Source organism: Nycticebus coucang, chromosome 4 (genome assembly GCF_027406575.1).
Source record: "Nycticebus coucang isolate mNycCou1 chromosome 4, mNycCou1.pri, whole genome shotgun sequence".
In the NCBI taxonomy this organism is placed as follows: Eukaryota; Metazoa; Chordata; class Mammalia; order Primates; family Lorisidae; genus Nycticebus; species Nycticebus coucang.
This window is the reverse complement of record NC_069783.1, coordinates 88463359-88480238: the sequence shown is the minus strand read 5'-3', so window position 1 is coordinate 88480238 and position 16880 is coordinate 88463359. Positions and strand designations below refer to the sequence as shown.

General features: G+C 42.1%; 1 protein-coding gene across 3 annotated transcripts in view; it reads left to right on the top strand.

Moving 5' to 3' along the window:
- The first annotated feature begins 1402 nt into the window (after positions 1-1402).
- Positions 1403-16880, top strand: part of TMEM87B (transmembrane protein 87B) — a 61492-nt gene continuing 46014 nt past the window's right edge. The window contains exons 1-5 of one of the 3 annotated variants that reach the window (XM_053589008.1): positions 1403-1905; positions 7314-7374; positions 11110-11201; positions 13502-13636; positions 14993-15046. In XM_053589008.1, coding sequence (XP_053444983.1) covers positions 1741-1905; positions 7314-7374; positions 11110-11201; positions 13502-13636; positions 14993-15046 — 507 coding nt within the window. In that variant the 5' untranslated portion in view covers positions 1403-1740. The remainder of the gene's footprint in view (positions 1906-7313; positions 7375-11109; positions 11202-13501; positions 13637-14992; positions 15047-16880) is intronic. The other 2 variants (XM_053589006.1, XM_053589007.1) reach the window with 2 other exon arrangements.

Sequence of the window (16880 nt, the reverse complement as noted above, 5' to 3'; positions counted from 1 at the left end):
AAGTGTCCACCATAGTGCCTGGCTAGTTATTCTCTTTTTAGTAGAGAATAACTTTTTCTCAATCTTGCTCAGGCTGGTCTTTAACAGCAATCCACCTGCCTCGGCCTCCCAGAGTACTAGGATTATAGCCGTGAGCCACCACAACTAGTTGCAGTTTTCAACTTTTTATGGGCATGTCTTTCTGGAATGCTTTCATTTTCTGAAGAGATGTATTCCACTACATGTTCTTTTTTTATTTTATAATAATTTTACTATTGCTCATCTTATGTGAAATTAGTTTTCCTGTGATTTTATGAAGTTGTAAGCTGAATAAATTTTCTAGGTTCATCCTCTAGCATTTCTTCTTTTTTAATGAAAATACTTTAAGAAAATGGCCTTGAAGTTGCTCAGATCTCTTGGCTCTGTCCACCTTACCCACTTTTTTGGAATTTTCTTTTTCATTTTGTTCTCTTGTGTCTGTCCTTCTGAATTTGAATTCTGTTTCCAATAGTTTCTCTTTGCTGTGGGACTTTGCTTTGGATGTAAGCTTCCATTTGCTAGATTGAAGATTTCTAAGGCTTAAGCCCCTCCAGGGCTATCAAACTTTTTCTCAGTTGTTTCAGCCAGAAAACTGTATGCCAGTATCAACCCCTCTCTTTCCCAAATCACCAATATCTGATCAATTACTAAGCCTTTTTCATTTGAAATCTCCTGCATGTCTCTTGAATGCATCCAAATTTCTATCCTGACAGCTGTTTCTGATGGTGATCTCTGTCTTATTGTAAATTATTCTTAACTGGTCATGCAAATTATTGTATTATTCTCTACAGGTCATTCCATTGCTCACCCTTATACACTGGGTTGAGCACCCCCACCCTAGTTTTGTTTGTGTGTGTGTGTTTTGAGCTTTGTTTAATTCATTTTTTTTAGCTTTAATTCTTTTTTTTTTTTTTGAGACAGTCTCACTTTGTTGCCCTCAGTAGAGTGCTGTGACATCATAGCTCACAGCTACCTCAAACTCTTGGGCTCAAGAGATCCTCTTGCCTCAGCCTCCTGAGTAGTTGGGACTATAAGTGCCCATCACAATGCCCAACTATTTTTTTAGAGATGGGGTCTCTTGCTCAGGCAGGTCTTCTTCTCTAGTTCTTCATTAAGGCCCGGCCCTGAGCTCTGCCTCAACCACGCGGTACAAGCTCTGAACTCCAGCCTGGTCCCCAGCCCCGCCTCCATCCCCTGGCCACGCCTCCATCCCTTGGCCCCGCCTCTCATCCAGGCTTCATCTCCACACTCTGGCCTGGCCTGGAGACCCGCCTCTCCACTCGGTCCAGGTTCTGAACCCCGACCCCCGCCTAGTCCGCTCCCACACTGCGGCCTGGTCCCGGGCCCCACCTCCACGTTCAGGCTCCCCCTCTTCCTTTCTACACTGGGGTACCGCCTCTAGCTCCACGCCTAGGCCCGGCCCAGAGCCCCGCCTCCCTGTTCCCGTCCCAACTCCGCCTCTCGGCTCCCATCCTTCTTTTCCACGCATCATCTAGGTCTACGCCCAGGCCGGGCCCTGAGCTCTGCCTCTCCATTCCCGCCCCGCTTCTCAGCTCGACATCACTCTTTTCCGCCCCGACCCAAGCCCAGGGCCCTTGTCCACATCTGAGTCCGAGCCCCGGTCCCCTATTCCGACACGCCCGCCGGTGCAGAGCTGCACCAGGTGCGGGGCCCAGGGCGTGGCAGGCGTCTCCGAGCGCCAGGTACGGCTTCCGCGTCAAGATGGCCGCCGCCTGCCGCGCCGGGGCCTGGCTCCTGGCACGCCGCTGCCTCCGCCTTCCCGCCGGGGCCCGGGTGTTGCGCGTCGCCCTCTGCCTCCTGTGCTGGGTCCCGGCGGCTGTGGGCGCCGTCCCCGAGCTCGGGCTCTGGCTAGAGACTGTCAGCGACGTAAGTGGAGCGTCGGGACCGAGGCATGGCGCGTCTCTGGCCCTTAGGTTCCAATTGGGCTGGGCCCCAGATTTGTTCTCTGCCTCCTACCCGCCCCCCGTTGTCTTTTATGTTTTGAGAGGTGGGCGGGAAGCGCTCCTGCCCCGGCTTCAGCTAGGCTGTGGGGAAGAGCAGTCAAGAGCGTACAGGGGTCTGCCCTCCTTCCTAAGCACGTTGACTGTTGGTGAGGATCACCATCCCGGAAGCCCTGGCCCCTTAGTGTGCTCCGACACTTTCTGGCTGTTCAAGCCTGAGCCCGGACCCTCAGCACACCTAGCAGCATCTTTGGGATTCCATCCCTTCCCCTGCTGGATGCAGCCGTAGGGGTCCCGCTCCTGAGGCTGCAGGGAGGACTTTCTAGGGCTTCAGTTTCAGCTTAAATTTAAATGAGGAAGGAGCACGCAACAGTCATCGCAGCTCTCTCTCTTCTTGGGTTCCTGAATTTCTCTACACCTCATATCACAGTTCCAGGACTGTGTGCGTTGGTGAGGTGGGATGTTGTGAGTAAGGAATGCTGGAAACCCAAGTCCGGAGGCATGAGTGGGTGTGTGGAAGCTCTTCCTTTCCAGGGCAGGCCATTAGAGAACTTGGCATGCAGGAGTTAGAGGCGATGATGATATGGGAGAGATGGAGGCGTAGAATTATGGAAAGTTGCAAAAGAGATACAGGAAGTCTGGACAAGACATTATCTCCTGCCTCTCTAGGGTCATATGACTCATCCAGCTGTGTTTGGGATGGGTTTTTTCCACATGCATTGAAACGATGTCCAAATTCTAAAGGTGAGACTTAAGTTTTGATGTCCTTGATTAGCATATAAGTAGTACCAAGTATAAAGTAGTACCAAAGGCTTCTTTCAATACAAAAGTTATTCAGAGGAGCAATGTAGGTATCATTCTGGATCTTTAAGGCCTTTCATGTAGCTATTCCCTCTAGGATTCTTCCGGGTTGGTGACCTATTTTGTGCACCAATTATATAGCCTGCACATCACTGTTATTGAATTTCTCTGAACAGGAAAAAGCAAACCTCAGTGAACTACACTCATGGCTTCCTGCTGCTACTATAGTGATTGGTCATAATAACAATACTGAAAGTGAATCAGCTTATGCGTGTTGTTACACTACTTGAGCATATCTGTAAAGGTGTTTGCCAAGTATACTTTTCTTTTTTTTAACCTGAGGCTAAAAAATATGCCAGGTATACGTTGGACAGTGAGACTCTAAGAGTCCATGGGGGGAAGAATGACTTTGATTTTTGCCTGAGGAAGAGAAGTTTGTTCCTTGCATGCTGCATAATCTTTATCAGGTTGACTTTCTTGTGACTTTTAGCCCCTAGAAGTTTAAAAGCCCCTCTTTACAAAGTATGGACTGATTGCCAGGAAACAGGAAGGGAGGGTGGGGCTTTCTCTCATTTGATTTATACTATAATTGTATCAGGAAATGGTTTTGTCAGGGCACAGTGGCTCATGCCTGTAATGCAAGCACTCAGGGAGGCTGAGGCAGGAGGATTGCTTGAGGTCAGGAGTTTGAGACTAGCCTGAGCAAGAGCAAAACCCTGTCTCTACAAAAAGTCAAAAAATTACTTGGGCACAGTGGCACCCACCAGTCCCAGTCACTTGGGAAGCAGAGGCAGGAGTTTGAGGTTGCAGCAAGCTAGATGACACCACTGTACTATAGCTTGGGCAATAGAGGGAGACCTTGCCTCCAAAAAAAAAGAGAAAGGTTCTTTTTATTGTAAAAGGCAGCACAGCAGTTTGGGCACCACTGTATGCCATGTGCTAGACTGGTCACTGCTGTTACAAAGATGAATTTCAGATACAGTCCCTTCTTTCAAGAAGTTTGTACAGGCTCGGTGCCTGTAGCTTAGCGGCTAGGCGCCCGCCACATACACCAAAGCTGGTGGGTTCAAATCCAGCCTGGGCCTACGAAACAACAATGATAACTCTAACCAAAAAAAAATTAGCCAAGCATTGTGGCGGGCATGTGTAGTCCCAGATACTTGGGAGGGTGAGGCAAGAGAATCGCTTAAGTCCAAGAGCTTGAGGTTGCTGTGAGCTGTGATGCCACAGCACTCTACCCAGGGTGACATAGTGAGACTCTGTCTCAAAAAAAAAAAAAAAAAGTTTGTGTAATAGTAGGGACAATAGATTCATGAATAGATAATTATCATGGCAACACTGTTAGGGTATTACTGGACCCCCAAGAGGGTCTCTTAACCCTGTTCCTAGAGGAGGTTCCTGCCTGAGTCTTCATAGGTAAGTAGGTGTTACCTTGGTGAGGAAGGAAAGGAGTAGAGCAGCAGCATTGCAGGAAATTCTTGGTGTTTCTGCTGTATGACTTTTCTGATGGGTATTGAGGGGACTCACCATAAGCCTCCCATGCTTGAGTGTAGGTGGCCTTGAGCCTTATGCTAGGGCCTAAAACTCAAGGACCTGTACTGGCCAAGGCACTGAGTGGAATGATGAAGGTTTTGGATGGGAGTGGGTAATGGGGAATGTGGACCACCAATTGTGTGCCCCTTTTGAAGAGGGCAACTGCCATTCAGCTCGAGCTTATTCAATGGATACTCAGTGTAGAGTAGGTACAGGATTGCCATGTCTCCTTTTTTTTTTTTTTTAGTGAAGCTGGAATCTGTATTATTTATTTTATTTAATTTTTTTGCAGTTTTTGGCCGGGCCGGGTTTGAACCCGCCACCTCTGGTATATGGGACTGGCACCCTACTCCTTGAGCCATAGGCGCCGCCCTGGAATCTATATTATGTCAACTAACTCAGAACTTTTTAAAAGTCCTCTTGTGGGCCAGATAAACCCTATTTGTAGGTTGGATTACCACCCCTGGCTCCAAGTAGCTACTTTTGGATGTGAATGAGGGAGCTGTTGAAGAGCTTTATTTTTTATTTATTTTATGTATTTTAATATTTTTTTTTTGAGACAAAGTCTTGCTCTCTTCCTCAGACTAGAATAGTGTAGCATCAGCCTAGCTTACAGCAACCTCAACCTCCTTGATTCAAGCAATCCTCCTGCCTCATCTGGGATGGTGTACCCTGTTTCCCTGAAAATAAGTGTCTTATTTTAAGGTGTGCTCCCAAAGATGCGCTAGGTCTTATTTTCAGGGGACGTCTTATCTTTCCTGTAAGTAGGTCTTATTTTCGGAGGATGTCTTATTTTTGGGGAAACAGGGTCGGCATCTGCCAAAATGCCTAGCTAATTTTTCCTATTTTTAGTAGGGATTGGGTCTTATTCTTGCTCAAGCTGGTCTTGAATTCCTGAGCTCAAGTGATCCTCATGCCTTGGATCTCCCAGAGTGCTAGGATTACAGATGTGAGCCATTTTGCTGGGCTGCATTTTAGACATAAATACTAATCATTCTGGATGCAATCGAAGGATGAATTATAGGCTAAGATCTGGAGGCAGAGGTACCAGATAAGCTGTTGCAGAAGTCTAGGTAGGATTGATGAGGGCCTAAATTAGGGCAGCTGTGGCAGGAATGGAGAGGAAGAGTTAAATCTGGGAGGTGTTGTGAGATGAAGCAGGCCTGCTTTGGGGATGCCGTGATGCAAGCCAGAGATTGGAGGGAGCTGTAGCTTTGGTTGCTATAGACAGATACCTCTAATCAAGAGTTGATGAGCAGAGAGGAAGTGTCTGGTTTGGGGCAGGTTGGTGTGGTGTGTCTGTTGGATGTCAGAGCAGATGTCCTTTAAGCAGTTGGGTCTGTGGATCTGGAGCTCAGAGGAGGGATACAATCTGGGAATTTTTATTGCTGAAACTGTTGGGGAGGGGGAAGGGTTACTGCTTGTCCTGTCAGTGCCTTTTTAAAAAAATTGCTAATCACTTGTTCATTTAACACAGTTGCTTCTGACAGGATTTTTATCCTTGAGGAAGGAAGACCCTAAATAACTAATCAGGGCTTGGTGCCCATAGCTCAGTGGTTAGGGTGCCAGAACATACACCAGGGCTGGTGGGTTTGAACCCAGCCCAGGCCTGCTAAACAACAATGACAACTACAACGACAACAACAAAAAATAGCCAGGCATTGTGACCGGTGCCTGTAGTCCCAGCTACTTGGGAGGCTGAGGCAAGAGAATCGTTTAAGCCCAAGAGTTTGGAGTTTGAGGCTGCTGTGAGCTGTGACATCACAGCACTGTACTGAGAGTGACATAATGAGACTCTGTCTAAAAATAAATAAATTAATAATCAGTTATTAATTGTGGTAAGGGTTGTGAAGAATTGGTACTAGGGCTCATATAAAGGAGGGTCTGCCCTGCTGTGGGCCATCTAAGAATTCCTAAAGAAGAGGCTTTTTAATTAGGCTTTGAAGGATGAGCTAATTAGAAGAAGAAAGGAGAATTTTTTTTTTTAGACAGAGTCTCACTTTGTTGCCCTCAGAGTGCTATGGTGCCACACCTCACAGCAACCTCAAACTCTTGGGCTCAAGTGATTCTGTTGCTTCAGCCTCCCAAGTAGCTGGGACTGTAGGCACCCACCACAGCAGCCAGCTAGTTTTTCTATTTTTAGTAGAAATTGGGTCTCGCTCTTGCTTTGGTTGTTCTCGAGCTCTTGAGCTCAAGCGATCCACCCTCTTGGACCTAAGGTGCTAGGATTACAGGTGTAAAACACTGCCCAGAGGGGAGGATTTTTACCTAAATTTCAGTGGTTCTCAACCTTCCTAATGCTGGGTCCTTTTTTTTTTTGCAGTTTTTGGCCAGGGCTGGGTTTGAACCCACACCTCTGGCATATGGGGCTGGCGCCCTATGCCTTTGAGCCACAGGCGCCGCCCAGCTGTGGCCCTTTAGTATAGTTCCTGTGGGTCATGACCCATGGGCTGAGAACTGCTGTTTTAGATTAACTGCTGAGATCCCTTAAGGCAGGAAGGAATGTCATGATTTTTAGGAAGTGAAAAAAATTGCTGGAGAGGCTTGATTATTCGGGATCATATAGGGCGTAGTAAGAATTTTGGTCTGTGGTAACTGCAGTGGTAAAACTTAACAGTTGGGGGTTGGAGTTAGGGGGAGAGAGTTGTTTATCAAAAGTACATTTGTAGAGATGCCGAGAGAGTAGCATGCAAACAGACGGACAGTTCATACTGTGAGTGGAGCAAATCATGCAGTGGCAGCAGTTTTTACCTCTTATGTGTCTGTGGCCCTTGCCTGAGACGGCTAATGGCAGGAGCCCTTCTTCTCACATCAACTATAGGGAGCAGACAGAAGGGACCAGGTTTTAAGCAAGTGAGTGATGCAATCAGAGTTACCCTAAATACTGTAGGCAGATGGAGGAGCAGAAGCATTAGAACTCTGTATGTTGAAGTGTAAATCTTCTCTTAAACAGTAGAGAAAAAAAATTTTAACAATATTTTTCTGTGTTTTTCATTTTAGAAATCAGGACCTTTGATATTTAGGAAAACTATGTTTAGCTCTACTGATATCAAATTTTCTGGTGAGTATTATAAAAAAGAATACTAATATAAGCAAATAACAATATATATGATAGACAATGCATTGACATAAACTAATGTAACATAATATATAATAAACTAAGAAAATCTTTTGCCTTTAAGTGGTTCTGACATTTTAAGGTTTTCTCTTTTGGTTTTCTTTCAGTCAGGACTTGGTTGTTTGCAAGAATAGATTTTTCTAATCCTTTTTTAGAAAACATGTCATTCTTTAAAAATTATAATTAAAGTCTAATAAAGTAGACCTCAGCAAAAAAGTATTTGGTTTCTGTGAAATTTGAGTCCTAGATTTTAAAACTAGGTAAGTTAGTTTTTAAGTGGTAAAGTTTAAGGTGATAAACTCTTTTTGCCCTCAATATTTTCTAAATGTATAGGTGCTGACATTTTAATTAGAGTTTTAGGGGTATGAAAGTAAAAATATTTGTTAGGAAGGACTGTGTTTTCTGTGTAAATTGTGATGCCCCAGGACTACTAAAGTTTTTCAGTATTTTTAATGGGTTTGCCTTGGATCATTTTCTCTGTGGTGTAACTCTTCTTCTCATTTCCAGTAACTTGACTGGGAATATTGGTCTGCCAGAGAAGGAGCAGTTTTTCTCTGAGTAAAGCCATCTGGCTTTGCTGGGATTCAAACCATGCCCCTTTTCTCTGTCACACCATCCTCTGATCATCTTTTGGGGGATTCTGCCTTTTGTAGGTCTTTCCTAAAGGAAGTTAGGCCAGCCAACATCTAGACAGCAGAGGTGGTTTAGAGCAGCTCTGTGTTACTAGTATCATAGATCATAGTGGTGATAAGAGGTTGGTAAGAGGAAACTGAATTCCAACGTGGGTGAGGAAAACATTTTGGCATCTGTTTATTTTAATGAATTCATGTCTCAAAGTCTAGACAAACAAGATTTAAAAGTACTTGGGACTGGTACTAACAAAAAGTTATTATATATGGGGGGGGGCGGGAAGTAATGTGGGCCCCTGAAACGCAGAATTTGATTTTAAAAGTCATTACATAATGCCTGAGATCAGCCTGAGGGTAGATTCCAGTCAAGACAGTGTTATTAACATGTCCAAAGAAAGAATAGGGCAGTGCAAGGGATTTCAGAGCAAAACCCTGACTACCGCTCATCGGGCAACCTATCTCATCACCTTTGGTTTTCCAGAGAGGCATGTGGAAGGCAGACAATCAGTTGATCATTACCCAGTTTACAGTTTCCCTTCGTTATTAAGTGTATAACTGAGCATTCTTGTTTATACATCTACATCTATTCTTTGGGGAAAGCTGAGACTGAGAATCTGCTCTCTCAGAACCAGATTTTAATGCCTGCAAAACTTAAGTCCCTTGAAAGTCTATGCTGTTTGCAGCATCAGACATCTGCCTTTCCCTTAGGTGACCCCTGTTTTGCTCCTCTATTCAAGCTGCAGTCATGTGGAGCATGTGTTGAAAGTCTCTCAGTGTAATTCACCATATTAATACAAGAAACACACCATATGATCTTATCAGTATTATACAGAAAAAGCATTTGAAAAAATTCAATACGCATTCATGATAAAAACTTAGAAAACCAGCAACAGAAGGAAACTTTCTCAGCTTGATAAAAAGCATCTGTGAAAAATCTATGGCTAACATCATACTGTCCGTTCTCCCCAGACTGAGCTGTAAATTCAGTTTCATCTCAGTCAAAATCCAATAGGCTTCTTGTTTGGGATTGGTTGCTGGATATTGTTAAGTTTTACATCCTTGCTTGCTAGTTGATGTTATAGTCCTTTAACATCTTTGTTGTGGCACACGTTTAGTTTCTTATGGGTCAGTTTGATCCTTTCTAATGTTTTTAAGCTCTTTTAGGATGGATCTGGAGTAGTGTTTGCTCTAAGGCTAGCATAGCAGTACTTCTGGTGTGTGATCTCTGCTTACTGAGACCTTTCCACTCTGATTAGTGGTAGGAAACTCACACAGTTCCCAGCTCTGCGTGAGCCTTGAGAATTGTTTGGTTTGTCCCTATGTATGGATAGGCTGCCCTTCAGCCAGAGACTCAAGGGGATCACTTTGCATATTTCTCTTCCTTTTTTATCTTTCTGTAGCTTCCATTTCTTGGGTTCTTTTTTTTTTTTTTTTTTTTGTGGTTTTTGGCCGGGGCTGGGTTTGAACCCACCACCTCTGGCATATGGGACCGGCGCCCTACTCCTTGAGCTACAGGTGCTGCCCAGCTTCCATTTCTTGGGTACTCTGCCTCAGAAATTCTATGAGCCTCAGCCTGTTTGAATTTCATTCCCGGGGCTCAGTTTGGGTTCCCTCTTTGTGATTACTAGCCTTTAAGATGACTCACAGTTATCCTTGTCTCCTGGTATTCATGACCTTGTATATATTTTCCTACCACATTGTATCACAGTTGGTTGAAGGGACCAATAGAATATTGCAGAAATAATGGCTACCACTTCTGAGGCTAGGTTATAAAAGATACTGTGGCCTCTTTGCTCTCCAATCACTTTCTCTGAGGGAAGCCAGCTGCCCTGATGTGTGGCTATTCCTAGCACAGCTTTCTCTAAGTCCAGACTTAACCCCTTCCAGTGTGTCAAATCTTGTCACCTTCTTAACCTGCATCATTTGAGTGTCATTTCATACTATTCAAAATAAAGGCCAAACTCCTCAGCAGAGCATGAAACCTCTTATAAATTTTCCCAGGCACGCTTCTCCAAGTTCAACTGTTCCCCCTTTCCCCAATCTGAGTTCTGTTTTCAGGTGTCATACTCATATTCTCCCTAGCAGTGGGCATTTGCATATATATACTGTCCGCCTTCTTCACCTGGCTAACTCTTGCTCTTCCTTTAGATTATGGGTCTCTTCCAGCAAGCCTGGCGGGAAATGTTCTCCCTGCTCTTCTAGGCTGTTAGATGATCTGCCCAGTGCTCCCTTGACACCCTGTTCTCAGCCCCTTAGGTTATTAAAAGTGCTGGTTTGTTAACCCTCCTTCCCCAGTACCTTTTGCGTCACATATAGGGATTGTTCTTGTTTACTATTATGTCTCTTCTTGGCACACAGCAGGGGGCTCATTCAGTATGTTGAATGAATGAGTGAGTGAGAAGAACATTTTAGGTGAAGTAAGCAGTGACTTAGCATATCAGGCTACACTTTGTCTGTTTATTTTTGAGACAGAGTCTCATTCTGCCACCCTGGGTAAAGTGCTGTGGCATCATACCTCACGGCAACCTTAAACTCTTGGGCTCAGGTGATTCTCTTGCCTCAGCTTCCTAAGTAGGGGGACTACAAATGCCCACCACAACACCTGGCTCTTGCTCAGGCTGCTCTCAAACTCCTAAGCTCAAGCAATCCACCCACCTTACCTTCCCAGTGCTATAATTATAGGCGTGAGCCACCACTCGTGGCCATTCAGTTGATTTTAGCATTGGACTTACAGATGAATAGCATTATTGCAACTTTTAGTTAACTATAATAATTTAATGAATTTGTCTGTCTCATTTTGCAGTGACTTTTTGGAGAAATTAGGTAATGTTTTATCATTGTTACGTTAAAGTAGCCTATTTTAATTGCATTCCCAAAACCTTAAGGTTATACTAAAGCAGCAGTTCTCAACCTGTGGGTTGCAACCCACAGGAACTGTATTAAAGGGCCACAGAATTAGGAAGGTTGAGAACCACTGCACTAGAGTATATAGTATATATAAAAACATGTATATTATTAAAGTAAAATGAAACTTTCTTTTTCTGAACAGTTAAGTCATTCCGTTGTTCTGGGCCTATGAAGTTTACCATACAGTGGCATTTGAAATATCATACCTGTCACAATGAATACCCTGAACTGGAAGTAAGTAAAACATAAATCTTTAGCGTATGTAGAAAAATTATGAATATAAACATTTCTTAGCTCATCAGGTAAGGGGTTTAGGAATAGAGATTATAGGTTTAGGAGTGCCATAGATTAATTTTGGGACTTAAGGCAATAAATTACTGTATATGTGTCCTGAGAAGACTACAAGTCTTTTAGTTTTCTTGTGACTATCTTATGAAAAATGTTAGTAAATGTGGGCGGTGCCTGTGGCTCAGTAAGTAGGACGCCAGCCCTATATACCAAGGGTGGCGAGTTCGAACCGGGGTCTGGCCAAACTGCAACAAAAAAATAGCTGGGCATTGTGGTAGGCGCCTGTAGTCCCAGCTATTCGGGAGGCTGAGGCAAGAGAATTACCTAAGCCCAAGAGCTGGAAGTTGCTGTGAACTGTGATATTCACTTATATTACACAGCACAATTGTGAAATATCAGAAATTTAACATTGATATGATACTGTTATCTAATATACAGAGTTTATTATAAATTTCCAGTGTTACAATAAGGTCTTTTTTTTAATTCCCCTGGATCACATGACATTCTCCTTCCATGTTTTTATTTTTATTTGTGGATATCTGGAATTCCTTTTTTGCCCCTCTTTTGTCTTTCCCAACATTGATATTTTCGAAGGGTACAAACCATTTATTTTTGCAAAATGTTTCTTGGTTTGAGTATTTCAGAGTATACCCATGATCAGATTCAGGTTGTACATTGTTTGGCAAGAATACCCCGGAATACTGATTTGTCTTGTTTTTGGTTGCTCAAGGTGGTATCTGCCAGATTTCTTCATTGCACAGTTATTACTTTTCTTTTTTGTTATTAACTTTTGTGAGGAAATGCTTTTGAAATTATGTAAATATCTTTTTATCAGACTTTCTTCCATGTGTTTTAGTTTATTTTTATTTTTTTTCCTTTTATTATGTTATATACACATAGATCATGAATACATACATGTGTTTGTGGGGTACAATGTGTTGATTTTTTATACAATTTGGAGTGCTTACCCTCCATGTGTTTTAGCATCCTTTCAAGATTCTTGCCTGATGAATTAATTTAATAACTGTGATGATTGCTAAGTGGTGAGTTCCTAATTCCATATTCTCTTTTACATGTATTAGCATTCTTCTGTAAGGATGAGCTCTCCCTTTTCCTCTGTCTTTTTTATTATCTATCAACCATTGGATTGGACTAACTGATTTTTACTTTTTTTTGTTTTATTTCAGATTAATATGAGGATTACATCAGATTTAATTACGAAAGATTAGATTACAATGTTTATGTTTGTTAGGTAAGGTGCCCCTCCCCAGGGGCACCTTTAACTTGAATTAAATTGAGTTTTTCTCTTATGTGGGCATGTATTAGTTTGTCGACTGGCTTCATATTAGTATGGAATACATTGGATACTTGCTTTTCCATTCTTGTGATACTTTAACTAAAGAGAATGTTCTCTAACGCTTATCTAGGTTAATACAAAAGATGTAAAGTCTCCATCTTTTTCATGCTGAATAGTATATCATGGTATACGCATACCACAGTTTATTAATCCATTTATGGGTGGGATGGATTTTTGCTTTTTTATATAATATATGACTATTTTTATTTATTTTATTCAAACTGTTTATCTTACTTTGTAGTTAAATGCTGCTTTCTTTCTCCATAAAACCTCTTACACATGGGCTAAAATAGAAGAATCCCCAGGACAGAGTATGTTTTGTTTCTCTGGGAACTATTTCCTTGTGGTAGTATCCTAATCACTTTTCTTTTCTTTCTTTTTTTTTTTTGAGACAGAGTCTCACTTTATTGTCCTCAGTAGAGTGCTGTGGCATCACAGCTCACAGCAACCTCCAATTCCTGGGCTTAGGTGATTATCTTGCTGCCTCAGCCTCCCAAGTAGCTGGGACTACAGGCACCCACCACAACTCCTGGCTATTTTTTTGTTGCAATTTGGCCGGGGCCAGGTTCAAACCCCACCCCCATATATGGGGCCAGCACCCTATCCATTGAGCCACAGGTGTCGCCCTTAATCACTTTCTTACTATAAAATTATGCTTATTGTATTTATTACTGTATTTGAACACATTAGAATGGCCAAAATATTACAATCTCAGTTATGCTTAAAATTATATTTGAACCGTTTTTCTGTGGTATTTTATTCAATTGGATTTCTTTCAACTATTCCAAACTAAATAAACATTTGGTGATATTTAGATACTAAGTTTTGTTTATCTTCTAGGTTAAGTACTATGGAAATAAATTATAACATAGAATTTTACATTGGGTAGGAGCTGTCCCAAAGACATGAACTCAGTGTTAATGAAGACTTTTGCAGCCACTATTTCAAGAACATTGACTGTTGGACAACAAAAAATGAAAACTTAGATTGCAACAGTGATTTACAGGTGTTTCCCTCATTGAATGTGAGTACCCATCTTATCATGTTAAAATAGTTTATTTTATTCCCAGTGAGAACAAATATCAATGAAAATAATATTTAATCAACATTTTGATACAGGTACTTAATTTGTTTTTTTTTTTAGGTTTAATGTTGTGTGTGCGGTAGTTTATAATAATTTAGATTTTGACACCTTCGTTCCATTTCTTTGCCCCCATTGTAACAACATTCTTACAAGAATCTTTTATTTATTTATTCATTCATTCATTTATTCATTTACTAAGACAGAGTCTCACTTTCTCACCCTCAGTAGAGTCTCATGGCATCATAGCTCACAGCAACCTCAAACTACTGGACTCAAGTGATCTTCCTGCCTCAGCCTCCCAGACAGTTGGGACTACAGGCGTGTGCTACCACACCCGGCTAGTTTTTCTATCTTTAGTAGAGATGGGGTCTCTCTCTGGCTCAGGCTGGTCTCAAACTCCTGAGCTCAGGCAGTGCACTTGGCCTTGGCCTTCCAGAGTGCTGGACTATAGGCGTGAACCACTGGGCCTGGTCTATAAGAATCTTTTATGATTCACTGTCTGTAATTTATCTCTTTCATCCACTGCAGTCGGATGTTTGCCTCCATCTTCCCATCCAAACCACTATTGTCAGAGTTACCAGTGACCTCCATGGTGTTCGACCCAACGATCTGTTACTCTTACCAAAGGGCTTGACTGAGCAGCGTTTAACACACTGAGCCCTCCCTCCTCCTTCATGCCCTTTCTTCTTTTCAATGTGAGAGAGTAAATTCTAAAATGGTAGCAACAGTCATCCCTAGGTAGTGAGGTTATGGGGCATTTTGACTTAGTTTTTGTTCTTCTGAAATTCCAAAGTGAACATATGTCTTCAGTAAAAAGTTTAAAGGAAGCTGTTTTTAAAAATATATTTAAATGTAATAAACATATAGGAAAATAAATGTAAGTGTATACCTCAATGGATTTTCTTTTTTTTTGGCCGGGGCTGGGCTTGAACCTGCCACCTCCGGCATATGGGACCGGCGCCCTACCCGTTGAGCCACAGGCGCCGCCCCCTCAATGGATTTTCAAAAATTGAGCATAACCACCTAGACCCAGATCAATTATAGAACATTTTAGCACCTAGAGCCACATTTTGGTTCCTGGCACTCTCCACACCAATTGCAACCACTGTCCTCATTAAGGAAATAAATTTTCAAAAGCAGAATTTTGTTACTCGTGTTTGGCATGCAATGAGATTTATTCTCTAATGTTCAACTTTCAATTCTTTATTTTTTCTAACACGTTTAAAATTATTAAAACCATTTTTCTCCATAGAAGTGCAGCAATATAAAATGGAATTATTTACTCTTTTTTTCTAGAATAAAGAACTAGTAACAAATAGCAAAAATGTTTCCAATCAGCAAGGATCATCGGTAAGCCATTTTATTTGTCTTTAAATCAACTATATAATGCTCAAGTTTAGTAAGACTGAAAAAAATCTGATGGATAAATACTTGGAAAGTAATGTATAATAAAGTTATTAAATTGCAAAACAAAAAAGAAACATTCTTTAAAACAATATGTTTTCTTACATGTCTATGAATTTTGTTTATATACTACTTCTGTCTTTCTTTAACAATCTCTTTAGAGTTGTAAGATTAACTTATGTTCAGCCATTCTTTAAAAAATAAAATTCTACATGTGTAAGACAGTGGGTTGCTATTGTCATGAAAGTAGCAAGGAGGAGGGAAATTTTGGTATTTTGGGGAATTACTGAAGTCAGAAGACTAAGAGGTTGAGGGGGTTAGAACCGGTTGCGTGTAGGAACTGAAAGCAGGTTTGGGAGAGCTTAATGTTTGCTTTTTTACTGTAGCTCTTCACGTTTTCTCTTCAGCCATCTTAAAGAAGAGTCTGATAATGGGGAATGATATTTGCTTGCAGTAGCTGGGAAAAACTACAAAATCTGTTGCAGGTGGAGGAGTAGGAAATGAAAGAGATAGGAAATGTTCTAGAAGGTGGACTATGAAAAGTTTTGTCAGTTATGTGGGGGCATTGGAGGATTCATAGGCATTATAGCTGGCAGTTTTATTCCTTAGTGGGGCAGCTAGTAAAATAGTGCCTTAAGAAGTTTGAATCATGTAGCCTGTTCATTTGATCTGAATCACTTCTGACAATGTTATCTGACTTCTTGCTCCCTCAATTCAATTAAAAAAAAAAAAACCCACATACATTTAAATTTTTTTTTTTTTTTTTTTTTGTAGAGACAGAGTCTCACTGTACCGCCCTTGGTAGAGTGCCGTGGCGTCACACGGCTCACAGCAACCTCTAACTCTTGGGCTTACGCGATTCTCTTGCCTCAGCCTCCCGAGTAGCTGGGACTACAGGCGCCCACCACAACGCCCGGCTATTTTTTGGTTGCAGTTTGGCCAGGGCTGGGTTTGAACCCGCTGCCCTCGGCATATGGGGCCGGCGTCCTACTCACTGAGCCACAGGCGCCGCCTTAAATTTTTTTTTTTTTTTAAGACAGAGTTTCACTCTGTTGCCCAGGCTAGAGTGCTGTGGTTTCAGCCTAGCTCGCAGTAACATCAAACTTCTGAGTTCAAGTGATCCTCTCGCCTCAGCCTTCCAAGTAGCTGGGACTATAGGTACCTGCCACAATGCCCAGCTAATTTTTCTATTTTTGGTAGAGACGGGTCTCACTCTTGCTCACGCTGGTCTTGAACTACTGAGTTTAATCTATCCTCCCATCTTGGCCTCACAGATTGCAAGGATTATAGATGTGAACCACTGCACCCAGCCACATTTTATTATCGTTGTTGTTATTTTTTTTATTGTTGTTGGGAATTCATTGAGGGTACAAAGAACCAGGTTACACTGTTTGCATTTGTTAGATAAAGAGCCTCTTATAATTGTAATTATTATTATTTTTTGAGACAGAGTCTCACTCTGTTGCCTTGGGTAGAGTGCTGTGTTGTCATAGCTCACAGTAACCTCAGACTCTTGGGTTCAAGCAATCCTCCTGCCTCAGCCTCCCAAGTAGTTGGGACTACAGGCTCCCACTACAATGCCTTACTATTTTTGGAGATGAGGTCTTGCTCTTGCACAGGCTGGTGTTGAACACCTGAGCTCAGGCAGTCCACCTGCTTCACCCTCCCAGGTGCTAGGATTACAGGTGTGAACTACCGTGCACATTTAATTCTTAATAAAACTAAATGTTTAATGATACGACAAAGGTAATATTAGAAAAATAATGTGAGTGCTAATATT